Here is a 25,662-nt window from a genome sequence, read left to right as displayed (position 1 = left end):
GAGATCATGACCTGAGCTGAAGTCAGTTGCTTAACTGACTGAGCCACCCAGGCACCCCAGAAGTTGCCTATTAAATTGACCATCCACTCCTTTCCCTCCCACCCAACTCACAACATTAATCTGACTTTTTCTAATGGTTACTAGTTCATATAAGTTTTCCAACTCTTGGCTCATTCCCTTCTCTCTCCACCTTTTTTTTTTTTTTTTAACTTATTAAGATTTAAAGTTTCCAAAGCATACTTTTAGTTACATAACCTCATTCCCAAGTATAAATCCTTCTCCTCTCAATCAGACTTCTAAGCAATCTATGATGTGTGATCTTTTGGGTTTTTCTATTCATTTTTAATTTTCTAATTTAATCACCTTTTGTGTTTCTTCTTTCCCATTTGTTCTATTAAGCTTGTTTTACAATTTTTTCTTTAAAAAAAGGCTGGATGCTTGGTTTACTTGTAGTGTTTCTTATTTAATAATGAAAGCATTTGTGGCTACAAATTTATCTCCAAAGTGCAAGTTTTTTTTAAAAAAAATTTCAGCTTTACTGAGGTATACCTGACATAAATATTATAAAGATATTTATAAGTATATGTAAGTGTAAGATATTTAAAGTGTAGACTGTGATTTGATATACATATACATTGTGGAAAAATCCCAGCTAGTTTATTTATACACCCACCACTTTACATATTTACCTTTTTTCCCCCCCAGTAAGAACAATGAACACTGGAGTACAGATAGCTCTTCAATATTCTATCTTCATTTCCTTTGGACATATACCCAGAAGTAGTATTGCTGAATCATATGCCAGTCCTATTTTTAATTTTTTGAAAAATCCCCATACCGTTTTCTATAGTGGATGCACCAGTTTACATTCCCACAGAGTACAAGGGTTCCCTTTTCTCCACAGTCCCACCAGTACTTATACCTTTTTTATAATACTGTAGCCATGCTAACAGATATGAGGTGATATCCATTGTGGTTTTGATTTGAATTTTCCTAATGATGTGAAATTGAGCACCTTTCACATACCTGTAGCCATCTGTATAACTTCTTTGGAGAAATGTCTATTCAGTTCCTCTGCTCATTTTTAAAAAATTGGATTGTTTCTTTGCTATTGAGTTGTAGGAGTTCTTTATATTTTTGTGCACAGTAACCCCTTACCAGATATGTAATTTGCAAATATTTTCTCCCATTCTGTAGGTTTCTTTTTCATGGTTTCCTTTGCTATGCAGAAGCCTTTTAGTTTGATGCAGTCCCACTTGTTTATTTTTTATTTTGTTCCTTTTATTTTGGTGTCAAATCCAGAAAATCATCACCAAGACCAATGTCAAGGAGCTTACCCCCTATGTTTTCTACAAGTTTATGGCTTTAGGTCTTATGTTCAATCCATTTTGAGTGGATTTTTGTGTATGGTATAGGAAAGGCGTCCGGTTTTCCCAATACCACTTTTTAAAGTTTGATTTTTTAAGTAATTTCTTACACCCAATGTGGAGTCCAAACTCATGAACCCAAAATGAAGAATTGCACACTCTACCTAGTGAGCCAGCCAGGTGTCTCCCCAGTACCATTTGTTGAAGAGACTATCCTTTCCCCCATTCTTTGCTCCTTTGTCAAAAATTAGTCATATACACATGGGTTTATTTTTGAGCTCTCTATTCCATAGCTTTGGCCAATGTGTGTTTATATGACAATGCCATTCTGTTTTGATTTTATAGCTTTGTAATTTAGTTTAAAATCATAAAGTGTGATGTCTCCAGGTTTTTTGTTCTTTCCTAAGATGGCTTTGACTATTCAGGGTCCTTTGTGGTTCCATACAAATTTTAGGATCATTTTTTCTATTTCTGTGAAAAGCTGTTGGAATTCTGAAAGGGATTGCATTGAACATGTAGATTATTTTAGGTAGTACGGACATTTTAACAATATTAATCCTTCTAATCCAATAACATGAGATATCTATTTTTATCTTCTTCAGTTTCTCTCATTAATGTTTTACAGTTTTCAGTATACAGATATCTCATCTCTTTGATAAAATTTATTCCTAGGAACTGTTACAATTGTAAATAGAATTGTTTTCTTAATTTCTAGGACAGTTGGTTGTTACTGTATAGAAACACACTGACTTTTGCGTATTAATTTCTATCCTTTAACTTATTAGTTCTAACAGCTTTTTGATGGAGTCCTAAGGGTTTTCTTTTTTTTTAAGTTTATTTATTTATTTATTTAAAGAGAGAGAGAGTGTGTGGAGAGTACATATGAGGGATGGGCAGAGAGGGAGAGAAAGAATCCCAAGCAGGCGCCATGCTGTTAGCACAGAGCCCAACATGGGGCTCGATCCCACAAACCATGAGATTACAATCTGAGCCTAAATCAAGAATCAGATACTCAGCGGACTGAACCACCCAGGAGCCCCTTTACGGTTTTCTATTTAATATGTCATCTGCAAATAGAGACAGTTTTCTCTCTTCCTTTCTGAACTTGATGCTTCTGTTTTCTTGCTGTAGTGCTCTGGCTAGTATTTCTGATGCTACACTAAATAAAAGGGTGAAATAGGGTATCCAGGTGTCCTTCTCTTATTCCTAATATTAGCTGAAAGCTTTTCATCATTGACTATGATATTAGCTATGGGCTTCTCATATATGGTCTATTATGTTGAGGTGCATTGCCTTTATATCCAGTTTGTTGAGAGTTTTCATCATGAATGGATGCTGAATTTTGTCAAATGTTTTTCTACATCTGTTGAGACTACCATATGACTTATCTTTCATTTTGTTAATGTGGTTTAACACTGACTGATTTGCATACATTGAAACATCCTTGCATCCCTAGAATAAATCCCACTGGGTCATAGTGTATGATCCTTTTAATGTATTGCTGAATTCAGTTTGCTAATATTTTGCTGAGAATTTATTTATCTACGTCCTTAAGGGATATTGGCTTATAATTTTCTTGTATAATTTTCTGTTTTGATATCAGGTTTAATGCTGGCCTTGAGAAACAAATTTGAAAGTATTCCCTCCTCTTCTATTTTTTTAGAAGAGTTTGAAGGGGATTGGTATTAATTTCAAAGTGCAGTATTTTTTTACTTTGAAATGCACACACTAACATACAGTACTTGTATCATTATGATTTTCTATCACATCAAAGGAATTTAAAAGAAATTTAACTTCCAGATAGTTGATTTTTAAAAATAATTTATTAATATATAGTTTTCTTGTTACATAATAGCCTGTTCATTTTTTTAAGTTAAAGCTTGTCTTTTAACCAAAATCCTATTACTCTGCTTTGTATATCCTTTTTTTCCATCTCAATCAAAGACTGAGAAGTAATTAGTGTTCCCACTCACTTCTTTTGAGTTTGTCAGTTTCTCTATGCATTTCATCCAGCTCCTGTTTTCTGTTTTGAACCTATTTGAGAAAATAAGATTCATGACCACTTTTATTATGCAAACTTCAATTTAAGAAGACCCAGCTTGTCTCCTTTGATAAATTTTGCATTTTTAACTTTTGTAATTTTTGTTCATTTTAGAGAGAGCAAGTGTGACTGGGGTAGGAGGCAGAGGGAAGGAGAGAGGGAATCTCAGACAGGCTCCGCACTCCTAATGAGGGGCTCAATCCCAAGGCTTTGGGATCATGACCTGAGCCTAAAGTCAAGTCAGACGCTTAACGAACTGAACCACACAGACATCCCTGTAATTTTTTTTAAATAAAGGGGGCATGATTAGGTACTCGATTTAACTAAATGGACATCTCATCTTAATTACCCAGTTACTGGTCTTATAAAATCTGTGCTAGGTCCTCTGTTTCCTGTGTTGCATTATGTTTTCTTTCCTTTTCTTTCTTCCTCTTATGACAACTGGGAAAGTAATCTGGTGACACCTTTGCAGGTGGATGGTGTAATTTAACCCTTGCAAATCTTAACAGTACTTTTGATGCCTTCATATAACTTGACTTGTCGCCAGGCTGCAAATTCTCAACCACGGCTACAGTAAAGAACAAAACAAGCAGCAGAGGGTAGATCTGGATCACAGTGTGACTTGTCAGCTAAAGTAAGGAGTTTGAACTTTATCTTAAAAGCTATGGGGAGCTACATCAAATCCACACTTTAAAAAGTACATCCTAGCAGTGTATGAGAGCAGATTTAAGGATGCTGAGAGATTAGAGGCCAGGAGGAGATCAGAGTTTTATAATCCAGGAAGAACAATATAAAAGGCCCAACAGAGCAGCAGCAAGGAGCGCAGGAAGGCAGCATGGTAACAGGAGGGAAGTGGGGGCTCTGTGGGAGGTCAGTGAGCAGACAACAGCGATGGATGAATTCCTTCGCACTCTGCACCAAAATACATTCCAGATGGAGTGAAGATTTAAATATAAAAATAAGGCCATAAAAATAACCTAAAAACATGAGTTTACAAGTACATAAAAATTTTAAACTTCTTTATGAAAAAATGATATTATCAAACAAAATCAGAGGACAAATGACAACTTGGAAAAATTATTTGTAGCACCTCACCTAACTGGTTTCACATTCAAAGAATTCATACAAATCAGTAAAAAAAAGATGGGCAAACCAATGGAAAAATTATCAAAGGCTAACTAAGAGAAAGAAGTTTCTATAAAGATTCAAACTCTATTAAAGAAATGCAAGGGTTTTTTTGGGTTTTTTTGTTTTACAAATAGTTTATTGTCAAATTAGTTTCCACATAACACTCAGTGCTCATCCCCACAAGTGCCCTCCTCCATGCCCATCCCTCCTCCCCCCCACATCCATCAGTCCTCAGTTTTTGTCAGCATTCAAGAGTCTCTCATGGTTTGCCTCTCTCCCTGTCCCCCACCATTTTCCCCCTTCTTCTCCCCACTGTTCCTCCATCAAGTTCCTCCTAATCCTCCTGTACGTGCAAACATATGGTATTTGTCCTTCTCTGCCTGACTTATTTCACTCAGCATAACACCCTCAAGGTCCATCCATGTTGTTACACATGGCCAGATTTTATTGTTTCTCATTGCCATGTAGTATTCCATGGTATAGATAAACCACTTCTTCTTGATCCATTCATCTGTTGATGGACACTTAGGCTCTTTCCATGTTTTAGCTATTGTGGAGAGTGCTGCTATGAACATTGGGGTACATGTGCTCCTATGCATCAGCAAGGAAATGTAAGTTTTAAAAGTGCAAATTAGGGGCGCCTGGGTGGCTTAGTCGGTTAAGCGTCCGACTTTCGCTTAGGTCATGATCTCGCGGTTCGTGGGTTTGAGCCCCGCGTCGGGCTCTGTGCTGACTGCCAGCTCAGAGCCTGGAGCCTGTTTCAGTCTCTGACTCCCCCTCTCTCTGACCCTCCCCTGCTCATGCTGTCTCTCTCTCTCTCTCTCTCTCCTAGAAATAAATAAAAAATATTAAAAAAAAAAAAAAGTGCAAATTAAAACAATAGGTACCCTTTCCCACTTATCAGCTTGGCAAAGATTGAAAAGTGTGATGAAACTCAGCGTTGGCAAAAGTGGAGAAACACCCTTTGACCTATAGTTAGAGTGTAAATTGATGTGCTCCTTTTTAGAAAACAATTTGGTAATATCAAAAATTTGGCTACCTTGACTCAGCAATTTTATTTTGGTGATTTACAATATACAAAACACGTTTGCCAAAGCATTTTTTCCCACTTTTTTGACAACAGTCTCAAACTGCAAACTCTCTTTCACTCTATATATATTTTATTTAGAGAATTATATTAAACAATTAAAGAAATACTATGTAGCCATTAAAAGGGACTCAGACTTTCTGGACTAAAAGATGTTCAAGGGACCTCAAAGTTTTTTAATTAAAAAACAAACAAACAAAGGGCACCTGGCTGGCTCAGTCACTATAGCATGTGACCCCTGATCTCAGGTACATGAGTTCCACCCCCCTATAGGGATTACTTAAAAAAATTAAAAATATAAACAAAAAACACAAATTGTAGTACAGAATGTAGGGTATGATCTCCCTTTTTTGGTTTGGTTTGTTTTGCTAGTTTTAAAGAGCTATATGTTTGTGTTTGCCTAGAAATTTTCTAGAAGGACAATCTCTAGCCAAGAGACAAGAAATGTCTAGTTTTAACTTTGAGGATTAGAAATAGAAAGGAAAGCTTTCCCTTTACTCACTCATTTGTATTTAAGCTTAACTGGTAAGTATGTTATTTTTATAGTAGAGAAAGGGGTGCCTGGGGTGGCTCAGTCAGATGGGCATCTGACTCTTGATTTCTGCTCAGGTCACGATCTCACGGTTCGTCAAGTAAAGCCCTGCCTCAGCCTCTGTGCTGACAGCTAACAGCATGTAGCCTGTTTAGGCTTCTCTCTCTCTCTCTCTCTCTCTCTCTCTGCCCCTCTCCTGTTTACGCTCTCTCAAAATAAACATTTGTAATAGAGAAAAAGAGAAAAAAAATAATGTTCCTGTTGTAATCTAATGTCCACCCAACCTATCTTACAGTCATCTCTGCCTAAATCTCTTACTTGTCAATTAATCTCCCTCTCCACTGGAATAGGCCTTGTGCTTATCCTTATTTGCCTCTGCTTACGCATTTACTATACCCAAAGGAATTTTTCTTCCCTATAGAATTCTTTTTTTCTAAATGTTTTATTTATTTTTGAGAGAATGCAAGCAGGAGAGGGGCATAGAGGGGACAGAGGACCTAATGTGGGCTCTGTGCTGACAGCAGCGAGCCAGATGTGGGGCTTGAACTCATGAAACCTGAGATCACGACCTGAGCCGAAGTTGTACGCTCAACTGGCTGAGCCTCCCAGAGGACCCTCTTCCCTTAAAATTCTGCTCAGCTAGGCATAGGAGCACATGTACCCCAATGTTCATAGCAGCACTCTCCACAATAGCTAAAACATGGAAAGAGCCTAAGTGTCCATCAACAGATGAATGGATCAAGAAGATGTGGTTTATCTATACCATGGAATACTACATGGCAATGAGAAATTATGAAATCTGGCCATGTGTAGCAACATGGATGGACCTTGAGGGTGTTATGCTGAGCGAAATAAGTCAGGCAGAGAAGGACAAATACCATATGTTTGCACGTATAGGAGGATTAGGAGGAACTTGACGGAGGAACAGTGGGGAGAAGAAGGGCGGAAATGGTGGGGGAAAGGGAGAGAGGCAGACCATGAGAGACTCTTGAATGCTGACAAAAACTGAGGACTGATGGATGTGGGGGGGAGGGGGGAATGGGCATGGAGGAGGACACTTGTGGGGATGAGCACTGAGTGTTATGTGGAAACTAATTTGACAATAAACTATTTAAAAAAAAAATTCTGCTCAGCTTTACACCTCTGGGTCTCTTTTTTTTCCCCCATTTTTTTTTAACATTTATTTTATTTTTGGGAGAGAGAGACAGAGCATTAGTGGAGTAGGGGCAAGGAGAGGCAGACACAGAATCTGAAACAGGCTCCAGGTTCTGAGCTCTCAGCACAGAGCCCGACATGGGGCTCAAACCCACAAACTGCAAGATCATGACCTGATCCAAAGTCGGACACTCAACCAACTGAGCCTCCCAGGGGCCTCTCTTCCCTTAGAATTCTGCTTAGCTTTCCATCTCTGCATCTCTTCAATCCTGCCAGACCACAGTCATCTTGGCTCCTCTGAACTCAGAGCTCCAAACCAGGCATTTCTGTGGTACCTGCTGCTCATACCATCCACTCTCCGTGAGGGCAGTGGCTGTATCCCACTTTTCTCTAGCAGTCATCGTTGCTGACACAGCACTTTTTCACATAGATGCTCAGTATAGATGAACCATGGCTAACCTGAAGCACTTCAATTCTATATTCAAGATTTAACTATGTTCAGTTATTCTAAGGCAAGAAAATGAATACATGTTCAATGGATTTTCAGCAACAAAATGAATTCTTTTTTTTTTCTAAGATTTTATTTTTAAGTAATCTCTACACCCAGCACAGGGCTCAAACTCACAACCCCAAGATCAAGAGCGGCAGGCTCCACCAACTGAGCCAGCCAGGTTCCCCAACAAAAGGAATTTCTATTCAAACCACACTTGCTCTAGAATTCTACTAGAGTATAACCAGATCAACTCACTTCTGGCATTTTCTTGTTACTTAAGGCTTTACTGTTTGATATTTGACTTCCCTGGCACTGAAAGGTCATTCGTTTAAAGGCAAGCATATAACAAACTTCACATACAAGATTAAAATGAGCGGTGAAGTTTTGCTAAGACATTCAGCTTTCTTTATTACTCTTCATTCCCTAAATATTCCCACTTCTTATAAGAAATAAACAGCTGGATAAAAATCTTAGCTTTCTTTCCTGTTTAATTGACCCTTCAATCAAATTTTTTACAAATATCTGAAAGTAACACACACTCTGTTCTTTGGTTTAGCATTTTTGTTCTTTGGTTTAGCGTTCTTTTTTTCTTTAAGTTTAATCCTATTAGTGTAAGTACAAACCCCATGCTAATAATCAACTTTTTCATACTGTTTCCTAAAAGCTTAATTATTTGAGATCTTTCCATTTCACTAGGAAAGGAGGTAACCAAAGTATTCTTTTCTAGCCCTAAATTACCATTTATTCCAACATCGCACTGGATTACTCTAGAATCCATTTCCATACAGTATTACCCATGGTCTACACAGTGTAGTCTTCTAGAGAGGGCTATTTACATTAAGACCAAGGGCTAATGTGGTCTGCCAAGCTTCTTTATAATGTGGAAATGATCCGCTACCTACCTTTCACATGTGCACAGTCTGTTACTGTGTCTGAATTTCTATATAGGAAAGGCAGAGGGTTGGCAATCTTGTTGAAAGGGAAAGCACCAGCAGACAGGGGCTGTAGCTAGGTTTGCACAGCAACTAAGCTGATTTTACTTAGATTGTGGCTTATGAGACAGTAAGAATAACCAATTTTAGTAAGGACACTTCTTTCACAATTGACGTGACTTTATTATTTGGAAGTAAGTAACTAGGGAAGGTGTTGCTAATAGAAATTAAAGTAGGATTATTTGTGCTGACCGCCCCCCCCCCTTTACCACCAACACCCTTTTTCACCTACCCCTCGGCACTGCCACTGGGTACAGATCACTGAAAGGTGGCAAGATGTTTCTGGATTTGTGTTAAGAGCCTTACTGCAGTGAAAGAGTTACAGCTATGATATAATAACATCTTTTCATGGTACCAAGTAGCCCTGTCTGGTGGAGAGAGTGCTAAGCAGGAATGAGGTCAGAAACCAGGGAAGTTAAATTTCTCTCTTCTACCTACTTTCTCCTTAATCCCTAGAGGAATGAGTGAGAGAGTAAAAGTGAAAACAAAGTAAAAAGAACAGCTGTGGAGAGCAGCTGTCAGATTGCTAGGGTGGTTTTTACAGATTCCAACACAGAACTGAAAAAGATTTGGACCACCACTTTGGTATTGTGACGAATCCCAGTGTCTACGTGGAAAAGTAGCAGGAATACATCAGAGTCATAGTACAGTTAGCTTGGTCACAAAGATTCATTTATTCCAATTTTTTAAATGTTTATTTATTTATTCTGAGATAGAGAAAGAGGGAGGGAGGGGCCAAAAGACAGAGAGAGAGAGAGAGAGAATCCAAAGCAGGTTCTGCCCTGTCAGCACAGAGCAGGGCTCAAACCCACGAACCATGAGATCATGATCTAAGCTGAAATCAAGAGTCAGATGCTTGACTGACTGAGCCACCCAGGGACCCCTATTCCAAGTTTGATATGGTCACTATAATCTCAAATTATCCACACTCAGCTTGGTTTAAGGTGGGGGTGCGGGGGACCTCACTGTATGTTCATCACCTATTATCTCATTTTGCCCTTAGTTCTCTCTCAACATACACGTAATCACACATCCTAGCATTCCTCCATACCCAGGACTCACTAACTCCATACAAAGAAATTGCAAAGAAGAATATTTAGGGACAATAAAATACTGGTGGCTGAGCCTATCAGAGATATATGAACACTGATCCTCAGGTTGATTTCTAGTTAAACATAGATGACAGTAGTTGTATATTACCTCTCCTTCCTAAAGCCCAAATAAAACAGTAGTAAAGGAATTTTTTTAAAAGGTATGAATCCACAGGATAAAGAATGGAAAAGAAGACTGTAGTAAAAAAGAGAGAAACAGAGAGGACAGCAGGTATTGTTTTTGGAATATTGCTGAGAAAGCCAGGAAAGCCACAGCACAGTTTTGTGTCTGTAAAGGTATCAAACCAGAAGTGAATGAAGGGCCCTGAAGGACCCCAGAGAGATGCCCAGAGATACTTAGGTGCAGCAGAAGACAAGGCTGAGACCCCAAATGGTAATATGATTAAAAGTCTGATAAAAGTGCAGTGGAATTAGACCCCTGCTCAGGTTTCCTTTCCCACTGCCCACTGTTAGTAAACAACCCTTAAACATGGGGGCTGGACTGAATGCACCCTCCAGTCCTTTCTATGCTCTACAGAGAGGTATGAACTAAGACTTCTATGATGTGCCAGTGGGAACAGGCGTGGAAGGTGGGGGAGAAAGGCAGTGACAGGTGAGAAGAAAAGGCATTTGTGTTTCAGGTCCTAGAAATATGTTTGTCTCTGTGACTATAAATTTTACATTGCAACATGACTTCCAAGTTAGATCCACACTGGTCAAGGAAGCAAGCCTTATGAGATTCTTGCCAGATTAAGGACAGGTCCTACCAATCTGTTTTCTTATTCACCATACAGTCATACTTACCTCGCAAGTTTGCTAAGGCCAAGGACTTGCTTGTTAGGAAGATAGCCAATATGGACCTTCAAAGAAGAGAGAGAAATCATGAGTTAACTGAAAATCCAATGCGTCTTTGTAACAAAATAAGGAAATAAGGAAATAGAAGACGGTATACGTATTATGTAATTTAACATGATGAAAATGTATCCTTAAAAAATCTAGAAGTTTTGGGGTGCCTGGGTGACTTAGTTGGTTAAGTACCCAACTCTTGATTTCAGCTCAGGTCATGATTTCATGATCATAAGATCAAGCCCCACGTCAGGCTCTGCACTGAGCATGGAGCCTGCTTGGGATTCTCTCTCACCCTCTCTCTCTCTGCCCCTCCTCCACTCATTCTCTCTCTCTCTCTCTTTCTCTCTCTCAAAATAAGTAAACTTTAAAATATCTAGAAGCTTTAAGACTTAGAAAATGAAGGACTAACAAAAGCATTTAGAAAATTACAGATGTTCAGGAAAAGGAAAATATATGAATGACTATTAATGAAATGACAAATTTGAAATATAGTCTTGGTATTTCCTGGTAAAGTTAAACTCTTGATACACTTCTTCCAGTCTTTCTTCTATTAAGGGGACACTCTCTCAAGACAGTGCAAATTATCCTGTAGCAACATTAAAATGTAGCCAGGAAAGCTTCCTTTAAATGGCTGAAACTGTCACTGTAAATATTACCATTCTACACATCATGGTAGCCTTAAAAATGCCACCCCACTGCACAGAAAGAGGGTCTCCGTGCCCTTTAACATGGTTGGTGGCCCCATTTCTAAGCTGCTGGAGAATACTATCTTCCTTATGGGAGATAAAGGACACAGCTACAAATGTGACTTGTCCAAACCTGGACCTTAAGATCTAAGTTCTTATAGGACCTACTATGAGGCCAAGTCAATTCCATAATCTTACAAGACACTGACTAACATCTAATATGTCCATGTTACCTCTCTTTGAGCCAAGTATTAAATCATGGGAAGACATTAGTTCTACAAAAGGCTAATAAGTAAATGGTCATTTGCAGGCAATCAATTAACCTAATATAAAAGTATAGAGTCATTTGCATCATGGTTTGCTAGCATTTGCTCACCTAATTAATATTTACTGTCCATGTGAATAATTGATCTAGTAGCAATTAGTGATTTTTCATCTATTAGCACTGTGCTTTGGGAGTTTGAGAATACCTATTCATCACCTTCCTTGTCAGCAGAAGGAGAAAGTAAAGTAGCACTTGAACACTGAGTATTTCAAAGAAAAATGAGAGTTAAAACCTTCCCACAGAGCTAAGATCTTCTGTACCACTTGAAATTTTTTACTTATATGCAGAGCTATAATTTGTTTATTGTTTGTACTATTTTTGATCTTTCTGAAGATCCTAAATCATTTAAATGTCGATTTTAGAGAAACATTGCTGAACAACAGATTTTTTAAGAAGCTTGCAAGAACACAAACACAGAGATAATCATAGCAGAAGGTAAGAGGATATAGTGAGAGGCTGGGCACAGATCAAGTTCCTAGGTCTAGCCCCAGCCAAAATCACTAACTTCCTCTGTCTTCTTGGACAAAGCCTATGTGTTCTGGCCCAAATTCATCACCTACAATAAAAGGTAGTAACATAAGCTCAAAGGTTCCCTCCTTCTTGAAAATCCTGAGCCCTTACATGGGTGATGTGTATTAAGGAGGGCACTTTTTGTGATGAGCACCAGCTGTTAGAGGCAAGTGATGAATCACTAAATTCTACTCCTGAAACCAATTTACCCTATGTTGACTAACTAGAATTTAAATAAAAAATTGGAAATTAATTAATTAATTTCTGGCAAAACAAAACAACATAAAAAGAAAATCCTGAGCCCTAATGTTAGAGACCAGCATCATCAATTGTGGGAGTGGCACTCAGTGCATGCCTCCTGAAGAGATGGGAGTGTGGAGTCTTTGGTGTTCTCATGAAGTGCTCTTGTCAAAAATATTTAGCCTCAATCTTAGGAAGTTTTAGATCTAAACCTTTATAGGAAATCCAGAGGTTGAAAGAACAAATCCAGAAGGTGGGACACTCTGCAGGACAATGGCCCAGTCTCTTTAATATGAGAAGGGGGAACTATTTTAGGACAAGAGACTTAAAAGGCATAACAACCAAAAGTAATAAATGCATGACTCTTAATTGGATCCTGGTTTGTTTGTTGTTTGTTTGTTTAAGAAGATTTTATTCTTTTTTTTTTTAATGTTTTATTTATTTCTAGGAGAGAGAGAGAGAGAGAGAGACAGCGTGAGCAGGAGAGGGTCAGAGAGAGAGGGAGTCACAGACTGAAACAGGCTCCAGGCTCTGAGCTGGCAGCACAGAGCGCGACGCGGGGCTCGAACCCACGAACCGCGAGATCATGACCTAAGCGAAAGTCGGACGCTTAACCAACTAAGCCACCCAGGTGCCCCAAGAAGATTTTATTCTTAAGTAATCTCTCCACCCAACTTGGGGCTTGAACCCACAACCCCAAGATCAAGAGTCACATGCTGTCCCGACTGAGCCAGCCAGGTGCCCTTGGATTCTGGCTGAAACAAACCAATAGTAAGACAGTTGAGACAACTGCAGAAATATAAATATGGGTCAGTTATTAGATGCTATTTAGGAATTACTATTAATTTTGTTTATGTTAGTGTTACTATGGATAAGAAAACGTGTATTAATAATTAGTGATAAAGAGTCATGCTGTCTATAACATACTTTATATTCCTTAATATATGTTGAAGGATTTACTACTAGCTTTTTAGGCTGATAATCAAATCGGAATTATGTTTTTTTTTTTTAAATCCTTATCTTTAAGAGACACATACTGGAAGAAATTATGGAAAAAAATAATAGGATATCTAGGATTTGCTCCAAAATAGTCCTGTGGGGACCTATATATATAACAAGATTTGTCCTTTATCAATAATTGTTGATGTTGGTTTTAGGAAACGTGGAACTTTATCAGACTAGTCTTTCTATTCTTACATATGTTTGAGATTTTCTATAACAAAAGGTTTAAAAAATGGAGACGCCACTATAACACATCAGAATACTAAACTTAAAAAGACTTAAAGCACCAAGTGTTGGCAAGAATATGAAGTGACTGGGTTCATCTGGGAGTATATCAAGTGTAAAATGGTACAACTACTTTGCAAAACCAGAAATCAGTGTCTATTAAATCGAACATGGGTATACTTTATAACCCTGCAAGTCCACTCCTAGGCATATTCTTAATAGAAATGCTGGCATATATGCACCAAAAGAATGCTGGAAGCAGTACTGTTTGTAACAGAGGAAAAAAAGTGAAAGAGAGAAAGAGGAAACAATACACCCGCCATGAACAGAATACATTGTGATATGTTTGTACACTAAAACAATACATAGCAATGAAAATAAACTACAATGACATCAGTAAGTTTCATTTATTTTTAATGTTTTTATTTTATTTATTTATTTATTTTTTTTTTTGAGAGAGAGAAAGACAGAGCATGAGTGGAGGAGGGGCCGAGAGAGAGGCAGACACAGAATTTGTAGCAGGTCCTCTGTGCTGACAGCTCAGAGCCTGACGTGGGGCTCCAGCCCACAAAGTGTGAGACTGTGACCGGAGCTTGACAGACTGAGCCACCCAGGCACTCCAATATCAATAGCTTTTAAAGTGCGGAGCCAAAAAAAAGATAAAAAAGATTTCATGCTGATAATTTCCATTTATAAGTTGAAAAACAAGCAAAACTAATCTACAGTGTTTGAAATTGATATTCCAGTTACCTGTGGGGACAAAGGATGGGTTGGGGATTTAAAAGGGGCACAAGGTGAGCTTGCAGGATAGTAATAATGTTCTAGTTCTTGATCTGTGAGGTGGTAAGGAATACCTTATAATTTGTGTATTTTTCTGTGTTTCCCTTTATAAAAAAGTGAAAAAATAAAATGCTTTTTTATTTTGAGAGAGAGAGGGAGTGCAAGCACACTCAAGAGCAGGAGAAGGGCAAAGGTAGGGAACGGGAGGGAAGGGGAGAGGAGGAGAGAAAGAGAGAGAGCGTGAGCGAGCGTGCGCGAGCTGTAGGGAGCATGTGAGCACATACAAATCCCAAACAGGCTCCGTAGAGCTTGATCCCAGGACCCTGGGATCATGACCTGAGCCAAAATCAAGAGTTGTATGCTCAACCGACTGAGCCACCCAGGTGCCCCCAAAATTAAATATTTTAACAAAAAAATATGAAGCAAATGTTAACACATTAAAATTAGGGAATGGGTATATAGGTATTCATAATACTATTTCCTATGTCTTCTGTTTAAAAACTATTAATAAAAAGTCAAAATAAAATACAATTATAATGGGAGGGAGAGGACAGAACTACCCTTGGTCCTACGTCCACATTTTCAAAGGTATGTTTAAGTATGACAAGCTAGATAATATTATACAGCTTGCATTAGATCCGCTGTTCCTCATACAGAAAGGGTTGGAAACAAATGAAGTCCACTAATACTATGACCTCTGCCATATTATACAAAAGTACATCTTGGATCAAACATTATTTAGTCAAAATAAAAAGCAAAGGTTTTCAGAGTTTGCAGTAGCTACCTAAAAAAGAAAAGCTCATTATTTTAACCAATAACATGGTATTTACTATGAATGTTTTCCCTGAGGACTTCCGGCTACTTGGTTTTTGTTAATTTCAAGTTGTCAGGTTGATAAAGAGTAATTGTTTATGTATAATTCTAAATATCTGGGATATAAGGAATTAGCAGGTGATGATTTTAAATATAATAATCCTAATTTAAAAATATTTGTTGTATTTTAAAATTAACCAGAAACAGAAGAAAACCTTACCTTTCCAACAAACGGAACCAGATGATGTTCACACATGGAAAACATATCTATGTCCTTCACAATCACCATCTCATCATGATCTTCATCAAATATAGCATCGTTTAGGACATCTGAAATCAGAGGCTTACTTTAGTATCATTTCCAATTTTATAGAAAGATTCAGAGTAGGAAAACTAACAATCTCCCTGGATATAGATTGACAGTCAACAAAGACAAAATGTTAATCCTAGCTAAAATATTAAGGGAAAACAAAATAAAACTAGCTATCTTTCTCCCACCAAATTAGCAAAGTCTTTTTCTTTAAATGATGAGAAAAACCCTTAATAATATAATATTACATAACAAAGGCAGGATTACAAACAAATGTGTTTGCTGCATGAGAAAAGGAGAAAGGGAGAAATTATGCAAAACAAGAGTGGCTATTTCTGGTGATGAAAGGGAGCTGCTCTCCTTTTCTCCCTTATATTTTCTTGAACCCAATACTTTCTCTATAGTGGATGTGTAGAAAACCTTATCTGACTTCTGAGGCCAGAAGTCCTTAGCTGTCTAACCTCTGAGGCCAGATCCCGACACCCATAAACTCGGCATGTTATCTATCCCCCAAATAATTGTCTATTCTTATAAAATTTACTAATTCTTGAATGCAATCATCAGACTTATTCTAAACAGTTAACATTCTTCCCTAAGGAACTAACTGCTACAATTTTTATTTATATGCCTGCCCAGTTTAGCTTTTGACCTCTGGACTCTGACACATACAGCCAGGTATACAATAGACATTTAAAAACAAAAAAAGCTTTATTTTTTAAAAGTGCACTGATAGCTGGACATCTTGGCAGCCTACATACATTCAAGACTCCAAGCTGTAGGATTTCAAGGATCCAGAGGTACCCATCTGCATAGTACAATGAGACAGAGCGGGGAGGAGGTGAAGAGAGTTTTGCAGCCACCTACAGCTATTTCCCCTCAGAAAGCCGGGCTGTGCAGTGACTCACAGGGAAGAAGTGCAAATGTCCACCCACACAGCCTGACCTTCAGTGGCTCCGTTGTTGCTAGAATAGAGGCTCTCAGATATTGAGTCATCACTGAAGCACAGTTATCACCCCCTGAGTCAGGCTATTCCGAGACACATTTGATTGTGGAGTGGAAAAGTCATTAGCATGGTCAACAAACGTGAACATGCAGGGTTTAGACACACACACACACACAGGCACAACACTCCTGGTAGGAGAGGCTGATAAAATCCACAGAAGAAAAGGCTCAGTGTCATCCTTGAAGTAAATACTTCTCCAAAAAACAGTTTTCTATTCGGAATACTCTACCCTTCAGACATATTTCTGAAAGAAGTCTAAAAATAGACCCTGAGTGCTCCCCAAAGTGTCCTGGATTTCTCCAAGATTTTTAAGTAATATTACTGCCACACATAGCTTATTAAAATCCTTAGTTACACAAGAAAACCCTGAAAGTAAAACAAAACAAAATTATTTTTTAAAGAACAAAAGAGAATTATCAAAAAAGAAGGATTCATTTGTTCTCTCTGACAAAGAATGAGAGCATCCCCATTCTAAGCTCTGACAACTACCCTACGACACATGTTAAAAGCTGGTTAGGCTAAGTTAGAGTCAAGGTCCATTACTAACGAGCTGTTGAACCCTAGGCAAAGTATTCTTTGCCTCAATCTTCTAAGCTGTAAAATGGGCATGACTCTCTCTCTCTCTCCTAGAAATAAATAAAACATTAAAAAAAAAAACATGAATCATTAAAAAAAAAAAAAAAAGGGGCGCCTGGGTGGCTTAGTCGGTTAAGCGTCCGACTTTCTCTTTGGTCATGATCTCGCGGTTCGTGGGTTCGAGCCCCGCGTCGGGCTCTGTGCTGACTGCCAGCTCAGAGCCTGAAGCCTGTTTCAGTCTGTGACTCCCTCTCTCTCTGACCCTCCCCTGCTCACTCTGTCTCTCTCTCTCTCCTAGAAATAAATAAAACATTAAAAAAAATAAATAAATAAAATGGGCATGAAAAAGGTATCTACATTTTTCAGGGGTATCCTAAGCATTAAATGAGATAATCCACATGTGTTTAGAACTATGCAGGTGGATTAAGTAGTAGCTGTTATTACTGTTACTATAATTATGGTTGAGGCAGTTGGTAAACTATGTGTACCATGCACCCTAATATACATCAGAATTTGAAAAGCAATAATTTGCTTCTAAGAGACAGACTACAGAAAAGGAAAAATAGTAACTTTACAGTGAGGAAACCTGGTAAACCAAGTGATGCAGTTTAACTCTACCAGTAATAAGACATATTGATACCATGCAGCTCCTGGTAAAACATGATAAGGGCACGTCACCTCTGTGGTGTTCTTCACCAAAGTGTGTGACTATAGTCTAACTACCAGACAACAGAGGGACATTCTGCAAAATACCTCAACAAGTGCTCTTTTAAAAAGACATGGGGGAAGGGGGGCACATGGGTGGCACAGTTGGTTAAGGAAATGACTTGATTTTGGCTCAGGTCATGATCTCATGGTTCATGGGATCAAGCCCTGCATTGAACAATGTGCTAAGCATGGAACTTGCTTAGGATTCTCTCTCTTCCCCTCTCTCTCTCTCTCTGCCCCTCCCCAACTCATGCACACTTTCTCTCTCTCAAAGTAAGTAAATAAACATAAAGGAAAAAAGACATGGAAAGACTGGATTGTCACAGATTAAAGGAGACTAAAGAAACATGAAAACTAAATGCACTGGAAAAAACTAAAATCCACACAAAATCTATAGTTTAGTTAATAGTATTGTACCAATATTAATTTCTTAAATATTTTTAAAGTTTATTTATTTTGAGAGAGTGTGAGAATGTAAGCAGGGGAGGAGCAGAGAGAGAGGGTAAGAGAGGACCCCAAGCAGGCCCCGCACTGTCAGCACAGAGCGGGACATGGGGCTCGAACCCACACACTGTGAGATCATGACCTGGGCCAAAATCGAGGGTCAGACACATAGCCAACTGAGCCACCCAGGCATCCCCCAATATTAGTATCTTAAGAAATGATAACTACGCTATGGGCCATAGGAGATGTTAACATTTGAAGAAGCTGGGGCAAGGATATATAGAAACTCTCTGTACCATCTTTGTAAGTATACTGGTGAGTCTAATATTATTTCAAAAGAAAAACATTAAAAAAAAAAAAGGAATAGGACAATGACCATCAACTGGAATGTATAAACAATAGAGCACTACTCTGCAATAAAGTAGAATAACTACTTACTTATACATGTACTAATATGGCTGAGCCTCCAAAGAATTATATACATAGTGAAAGAAATCCTATGCATTCACACACAAAAAGTATGTGTGAAATTCTAGGAAAGAGAATTATAGAGGAAGCAGACAGATGATTTAGCAGGACCAGAGGGGTAAGAGGCCTGGCCACAAAAGGGTGGAAGAAAACTTTCCTGGGTGGTAGAAAGAGGCTATGCCTTCATTGTACTGGTGGTTGCACAGCTGCATGTATTTGTCAAAAATCAAACTGTACAAATAATGTTGTTGAATTTTATTGAATTTAACTTATCCCTCAATAGAGCTAACTTTCAAAAATAATCTTAAAATACTACAGAATAACATGCAGCCTTTTTTGTAAAGACAGTGGAAGGGGAAGATATGAACATAGATACGTATATATGCTTATCTTCAAAAAGAAACTAGAAGAATAATTCAAAAACTAATAAAAATGATTACCCATAAAGGACTAAGAGAGCAGGAGAGAGAAGGGATATTGATAGAAGTGAGACATCTTTAAATATAATTTGTTACATAGTTGACTCTGAAATCATGTAAATGTTTTATATACTTAAAATTAAACCAAAAAGAAAAAAAGAACAGTGACTCCCATAAGTCTTAATGGTTTGTGGTTCTGGAACAATATTATGTTGCCTATAACGCATTTCATGAAAGTGAACCCAGACTATAAACTTGACCTAGCCAAATCATTTTTCTTCAATAATGAAGTTTCCTTGCTATATTTATTTATGTTTTGCTCCAACGTATCTGAAAGCTACCATCTGTGGCTAATAAGAACAAAACACTATCACAGATTGTTTTAATTTCCTGCCTGTTATCAGCAGCAAGAAGGTAACCCTGGAAACAAGGATTTATGGTATTCTGTTTCCTACTGTTGGTCATAACCAACAAAGGAAACCGAAGGGGCCTCCAAAAGTTAAAGGTTTGTCTATTACAAGACCAAACAAAGAAAAATGTAAAAGTATACCTTGCTCGTGTCATTAACGATTAAGCAATGACAGCAAATAACACTGCTGGGCAGCCATCCTTTAAGTAGTTAATCCCTTCCTGAAAATACAGTAAGTTACATCCGCAATAGGAACCCACATACCTCGTTTAAGCATCCTCGGAAGCAGGGTGCTTCTCAGAGTCCCCCAGTGGGCTTGTTAAGACACAAATCACTGGACCCCAGTCCCAGAGTTTCTGATTTTTTAAAAAAAAAAAATTTAAATGTTTTATTTATTTCTGAGAGAGAGAGAGTGAGCGAGAGAGCAGGGGAGGGTCAGAGAGAGAGGGAGACACAGAATCTGAAACAGGCTCCAGGCTCTGAGCTGACTGTCAGCACAGAGTCCGATGTGGGGCTTGAACCCACGAACCATGAGATCATGACCTGAGCAGAAGCCGGACACTTAACCGACTGAGCCACTCAGGCGCCCCGCAGAGTTTTTGATTTAGTAGGTCTGGGTGGGACTGAGAATTGGCATTTCTAACAAGTTTCCAGAAGATGTGGATGCTCCTGGCCTGGGAACCTTACTTTGAGAGACTCTGTATTAAAGTTGTATTCAAGTATTGTGCTGCTACACAGAATCTTCACACCTTCAAAATGCTCCTACTCAAACATAGTAATATCAGAAACGCAGACCTGCTTCTGCCATGGTAAAAAGCGTTGGCGTAACAAAAAACCCCTGGGAGAGATTCCCCACCAAAGAAAAATTCTATCTAATGGAATTTCTTTTGAATGAACGGTAATAGGAATTAGCATTATCTAGGATGTTTGGTGATCAGCACTAAAATTTAGAAATCTCGGAGGAAGCCAGCCACAGCTTCCTGGAGAACAGCATTAATAGACAATGGAAGAAGGCTTAGAACATTGAATGCACATCCCTTCTAAGGAATAAGAAAGAGAATGGGGTCTGCCTACTGACTTTATTAAAAATTTTTTTCAGTTTATTTTGAGAGAGAGAGAGCATAAGCAGGGGAGGGGCAGAATGAGAGAGAGAGGGAGAGAATCCAAAGTAGTCTCTGAGCTCTCAGCACAGAGACCAATGTGGAGCTCAAACCCATAAATGGTGAGATTATGACCTGAGCCGAAATCAAGAGTCAGATGCTGAACCGACTGAGCCACCCAGGCTACCTGTCTGCCTACTGATTTTAGAATTAAAAGAGTAAAACATAGAGAGTGAGAACTTAAAAGGCAGGAAAAGCTTCTTTGCTCATGGCTGGAATTAAACCAACTCAAAGGGCTGACAGCCTACCCTGATTTAGTGGAGAAAGGTCTAAATCACTGGCCCAAACCCCCCAACATCAGAGCTGTCTCAACCCGCACTGGGCACTTATGTCATATACCTCCCGATACCACTGTTATGTCTGTAATTTCTCCCAACCTTGGAGGCGGGCATTGTAGCTTAAGACTTTGTGAAGTTTCCGTACAGCACCCTATATGCCATGCACAGAGCCAGAATTAAACACAGATTTTCCATTTTGTCCAATTAATATGTCAGTCTTTACCCTGTAATTTACTTCCTTAAGACAAGTTTCAAAGAAAGGACTCCAACTTATGTGGCCAAGGGAACAGAAGAATTATTATTGCATCGTTACTGGTAATAGTAAAATTAGGGATTGAAATGGGCATCAGAAGAATGATCACACAATCTGGGTAGAGTCATAAAATAAAATATGGCCCAGCAGTGTAAGTGAGTGACTCTAAGCTGAACTTCTTATTTCCTGAAACAATGTCCAATGAAAAAAGCAAGTATTAGAAGCAATAGTGGATACACACAGTAATATCCTTTAAACAAAGTGAAGGCAAAATCACATGTTGTTTATGGACATACATATGAAATAAAAATACAAAAAGAGGCATGAGAGTAGAGATCAAATACACAGTAGTGGTTAACTCTGTGAGGGAGGGTAACAGGATCAGAAAGAGGTAGCTATGAAACTTATCTGCATTTTCAAAACCAATTATAGCAAAATGTTAATATTTATTAAAAGCAGATGAATGTTGGTTAAACTAATTCTTTATACTTTTTCTTGTATATTTAATACATTTTATTAATTAAAAATAATTGGGAGAGCACCTGGGTGGCTCAGTTGGTTAAGTGTCTGACTCTTGGTTTTGGCTCAGGTCATGATCTCGCAGTGTGCAAATATGAGCCCCGCATCGGGCTCCACACTAACAGTGCAGAGCCTGCTTGGGATTCTCTCTCTCTGCCTCTCCCCTGCTTGTGCTATCTCTCAAAAATAAATAAAATAAACTTTTAAAAAAATGTTTACAAAAATTTTAATTGAGTTGTGCATGAACATGCTGGTTGGTGTTCTGGGTTTTTCCTAGTGAAAAAAAAAAATCAAAACCCTGAGGTTACCTTTGCATTGAAGTTCTGACGCTAGAGTGGAATTACACAGGAAAGACAGAATCTGCTTCCTGTAACACTGCAAACTCCTTCCAAAACCCCCCTTGATCACACTCTGCAATGAAAACAAAGGCTTCTTCTGCCCTCAGTGTGGCGTTAAAACATTTTGGATTCTACTTCTGTTTGAAAAATTTGTCCCACAAGTAAGGGCAATGTTAAAACAAATTAAGAGAAGGGAGAAAATCACCCTCTCTGCTTTCATTTCCATCATGATGGTACACCTCATTAGCCCTTCTAACATGCATAGCTTCTTGCACTTAATAAGACAGAGCTAACATTTGTAAAACTTGGCCCAAAGAAGCATGAACTCAAGCATTCCACAGACTGACATAGGTGGAAACTAAGATGACTTTAGATGACCATTCATACCATCTGGAGTAAGCAGATGTGGCACAACTTTCATATGCTCTATGAACTTATTTCATAAGCTGCAAATTTGCCAGCAGGAAAGATCCAATGCATTGCGGAGAAAGTAAAAGTTTGGATATTTTGGAAATTTTCATTTCTGTCGTCCCTGGCGGAGATAAATTCCCATGTAGCTTGTAAGCAATTAAAATATAGCCAAGGGGCTCCTGACTGGCTAGAGCATGTGACTCTTGATCTCACGGTTGTAAGCTTGAGTCTCATAGTGGGTGTAAGGATTACTTAGAATCTTAAAAAATAAATAGGAGCATCTGGGTGGCTCAGTCAGTTGAGTGTCAGACTCCTGATTTTGGCTGAGGTCATGATCTCACAGTTTGCAGGATCAAGCCTGGCATGGGACTCTTCTGAAGTTTGGAGTCTGCTTGGGATTCTCTCTCTCCCTGTCTCTGCCTCTCCCCGACACATGTTTGCACTCTCTCCCTCTCTCTCAAAATAAATAAGTAAACTTTAATAAGTAAATAAATGAATAAAAATTAAAAAAAATATATAGCCAAGACAACATGGATGATGAAAGCACTATGAAAAGCATTATAATTGATTGAAAGCATTATAATTGATTGAAAGCATTATGCTAAGTGAAATAAGTCAGAGAAAAACAAATACTGTATGATCTCACTTACATGTAGAATCTTAAAAAAGCCCAACTCTTAGAAACAGAGAGTAAAATAATGGTTACAAAGGGCTAGGAGGGTGGGAGAGATGGAGAGATGTTGGTCAAAGAATATATACTTCCAGTTAAAGATAAATAAATTCTGGGGATTTGATGCACAGTATTTTTTAAGTTTTTTTTTTTTAAGCTTATTTATTTTTGAGAGAGAGACAGAAGAAAAAGGAGACAGATGATCCGAAGCAGGCTCTGTGCTAACAGAGCCCAATGCAGGGCTCAAACACTGTGAGATCATGACTTGAGCCAAAGATGGACACTTAACCAACAGTCACCAGGCACCCTACTGAGGATTTCCTTTTTTAATGCACACCTTTCTGATTATAGTTAAGGATACTGTATTACATACTTGAAAATTGCTAAGAAAGTAGACCTTAAATGTTTCATCACTAAAGAAACAGTAATTTTGTGGGGCACCTGGGTGGCTTAGTCGGTTAAGCGTCCGACTTTCGCTTGGGTCATGATCTCGCGGTTAGTGGGTTCGAGCCCCGCGTCGGGCTCTGTGCTGACTGCCAGCTCAGAGCCTGGAGCCTGTTTCGGAGTCTGTATCTCCCTCTCTCTCTGACCCTCCCCTGCTCGCGCTGTCTCTCTCTCTCCTAGAAATAAAATAAAAAATATTAAAAAAAAAAGAAACAGTAATTTTGTGATGTGATGGAAATACTACCTATGGTGACAATCATATTCCAATACATAAGTGTATTAAATCAACATGTTATACACCTTAAACTTACAAAATGTTGCATGACAACATTTTCCTCAATAAAACTGCCAAAAAAACAACAACAACAGCAACACTGTAGCCAAGGCTATTGAAATAGATGTACTGGTTGCGTTCAAAATAGTACTAAAATGCATCCTTTATTCGGCAAATGCAAACTGGAGAGCTATTCCCATCCTCTCAGCTGGGCTTGTCATGAACACAATGTCTGTTGCTGAGGGACATGTTCTCACATGATAACATGAAGTTATCTTTATTAACCAAGAGTTTTTCCTGGTTACAACAATAATGTTTGCTCTAGTTTATTTATAAGATACTAAAGTACTGAAATAAGAAAACAGAAGCACACACAATTGCTCTACCTAAACACCACTACTTAGCTGGCTCTTAGAAAACCACACACACACAGGGGTTCAAAAAAGCAGAACAGTAAATTAGAAAAGAAGTTTAAAAGTCCAGAGGCCCAGGTTCTCATTTGAACTTTGCACGGACTGTGACCTGGGCTACAGGATCCTCACAGATAAGAGGGTGGTTTCTAGAGAAGGAGTTTAACAGGACTCCCTGGTTCTTGGCTTCTTAGAAATCAATGCCAAATCATAACACATGTTATCCACCCACCGTTACTGGTCAGTCACCTTTCGAGATGCACAAAGGTACTGGCTAGAGGCTTTTAGTACTAAGGTGGAGAAAAGCAACGGTTTTAAACTATTTAAAGGGTAAAACTCAAGGCTATCAACCCTATACATTATTAACTCCCAAAGTTATCCAAGCCTCCTAGCCTAAGAACTTCCATTCTGGTCTCAGTTTACTATTCTGAAAATTTGTGGTAGACAAAAATTAGAGCCTTAAAAGGCTGTCTAAGGAAAGAAATAAGAGTGTATTCAAGAAGTCATTAAAAAAAATGCACACTTGCCAAATTTAGTCTTTTAATTGGATAATTTTGTATATCTTTCACAATCCAGCTGTTAAACTGTAAATGGAATTTACAAAACAGATGGTGGTAACAAGGTCTGGTTCACAGCAGTTCTAAAGAAAGAACACACCAATCTGATAAACTATCCATTTGCTTCAGAAGCCTTTAATAGGCTCATCCTTTATCATCCTACATTCACTTATGCCAAGAAATATCATACAGATGGATGTTATAGAGCCATCTGTAATCCAATCCAACAAACAAGTACCAGCAGGGTGTGCAAGCCACCATCATTAGTGACAAATGATTAAGGGAAAAGGGATCATGTTTTAGAACAGTGGATCTCACATATGGCCAATCATAGGAAGCTTTGAAAAACACAGCTTCTCAAGCTACCCTGCAAAGTCTGATTCACTACCTGTTGGGATGAACCCAGGATTATTAAATATTTTAAAAACCTAAGCAATTTTGATGACCAGTTGGGCTAGGAGCATAGGCTTTTGAGAGAGGCTGAGGGTTAAAAATGGACCCACTACTGGCCTTAATTTGCTGTTTAGCAAGGTGGAACAGTGGGCAATGTAATTCCCCACCATAAACCCTCACTACAGTCACCAAATCAAAGGGTGACAATTCCTGCGGAACACCATGAGGTCTGCACACCAGCTGGGAAAGGACGCTTGGAACAGAGACTGAGATTGGAGGGGGAGGTGGGGAACAGTATGGGG

General features: G+C 38.5%; 1 protein-coding gene across 3 annotated transcripts in view; it reads right to left on the bottom strand.

Annotated features, from left to right (window-relative positions):
* GCH1 (GTP cyclohydrolase 1) overlaps window positions 1-25,662 on the bottom strand; it is a 51,263-nt gene that overhangs the window by 7,207 nt on the left and 18,394 nt on the right. For 2 of the 3 annotated variants that reach the window (XM_039240468.1, XM_039240470.1), the window contains exons 2-3: window positions 15,537-15,646; window positions 10,691-10,746 (exon numbers count right to left, since the gene is read on the bottom strand). In XM_039240468.1, the coding sequence (XP_039096399.1) occupies window positions 10,691-10,746; window positions 15,537-15,646 (166 nt within the window). Of the gene's footprint in view, window positions 1-3,229; window positions 3,402-10,690; window positions 10,747-15,536; window positions 15,647-25,662 lie in introns of those variants that run through there. The other variant, XM_039240471.1, reaches the window with a different exon arrangement.

This window comes from Hyaena hyaena, unplaced genomic scaffold (genome assembly GCF_003009895.1).
Source record: "Hyaena hyaena isolate Hyena2069 unplaced genomic scaffold, ASM300989v1 scaffold_175, whole genome shotgun sequence".
In the NCBI taxonomy this organism is placed as follows: Eukaryota; Metazoa; Chordata; class Mammalia; order Carnivora; family Hyaenidae; genus Hyaena; species Hyaena hyaena.
This window is presented reverse-complemented; position numbering and strand designations above follow the sequence as displayed.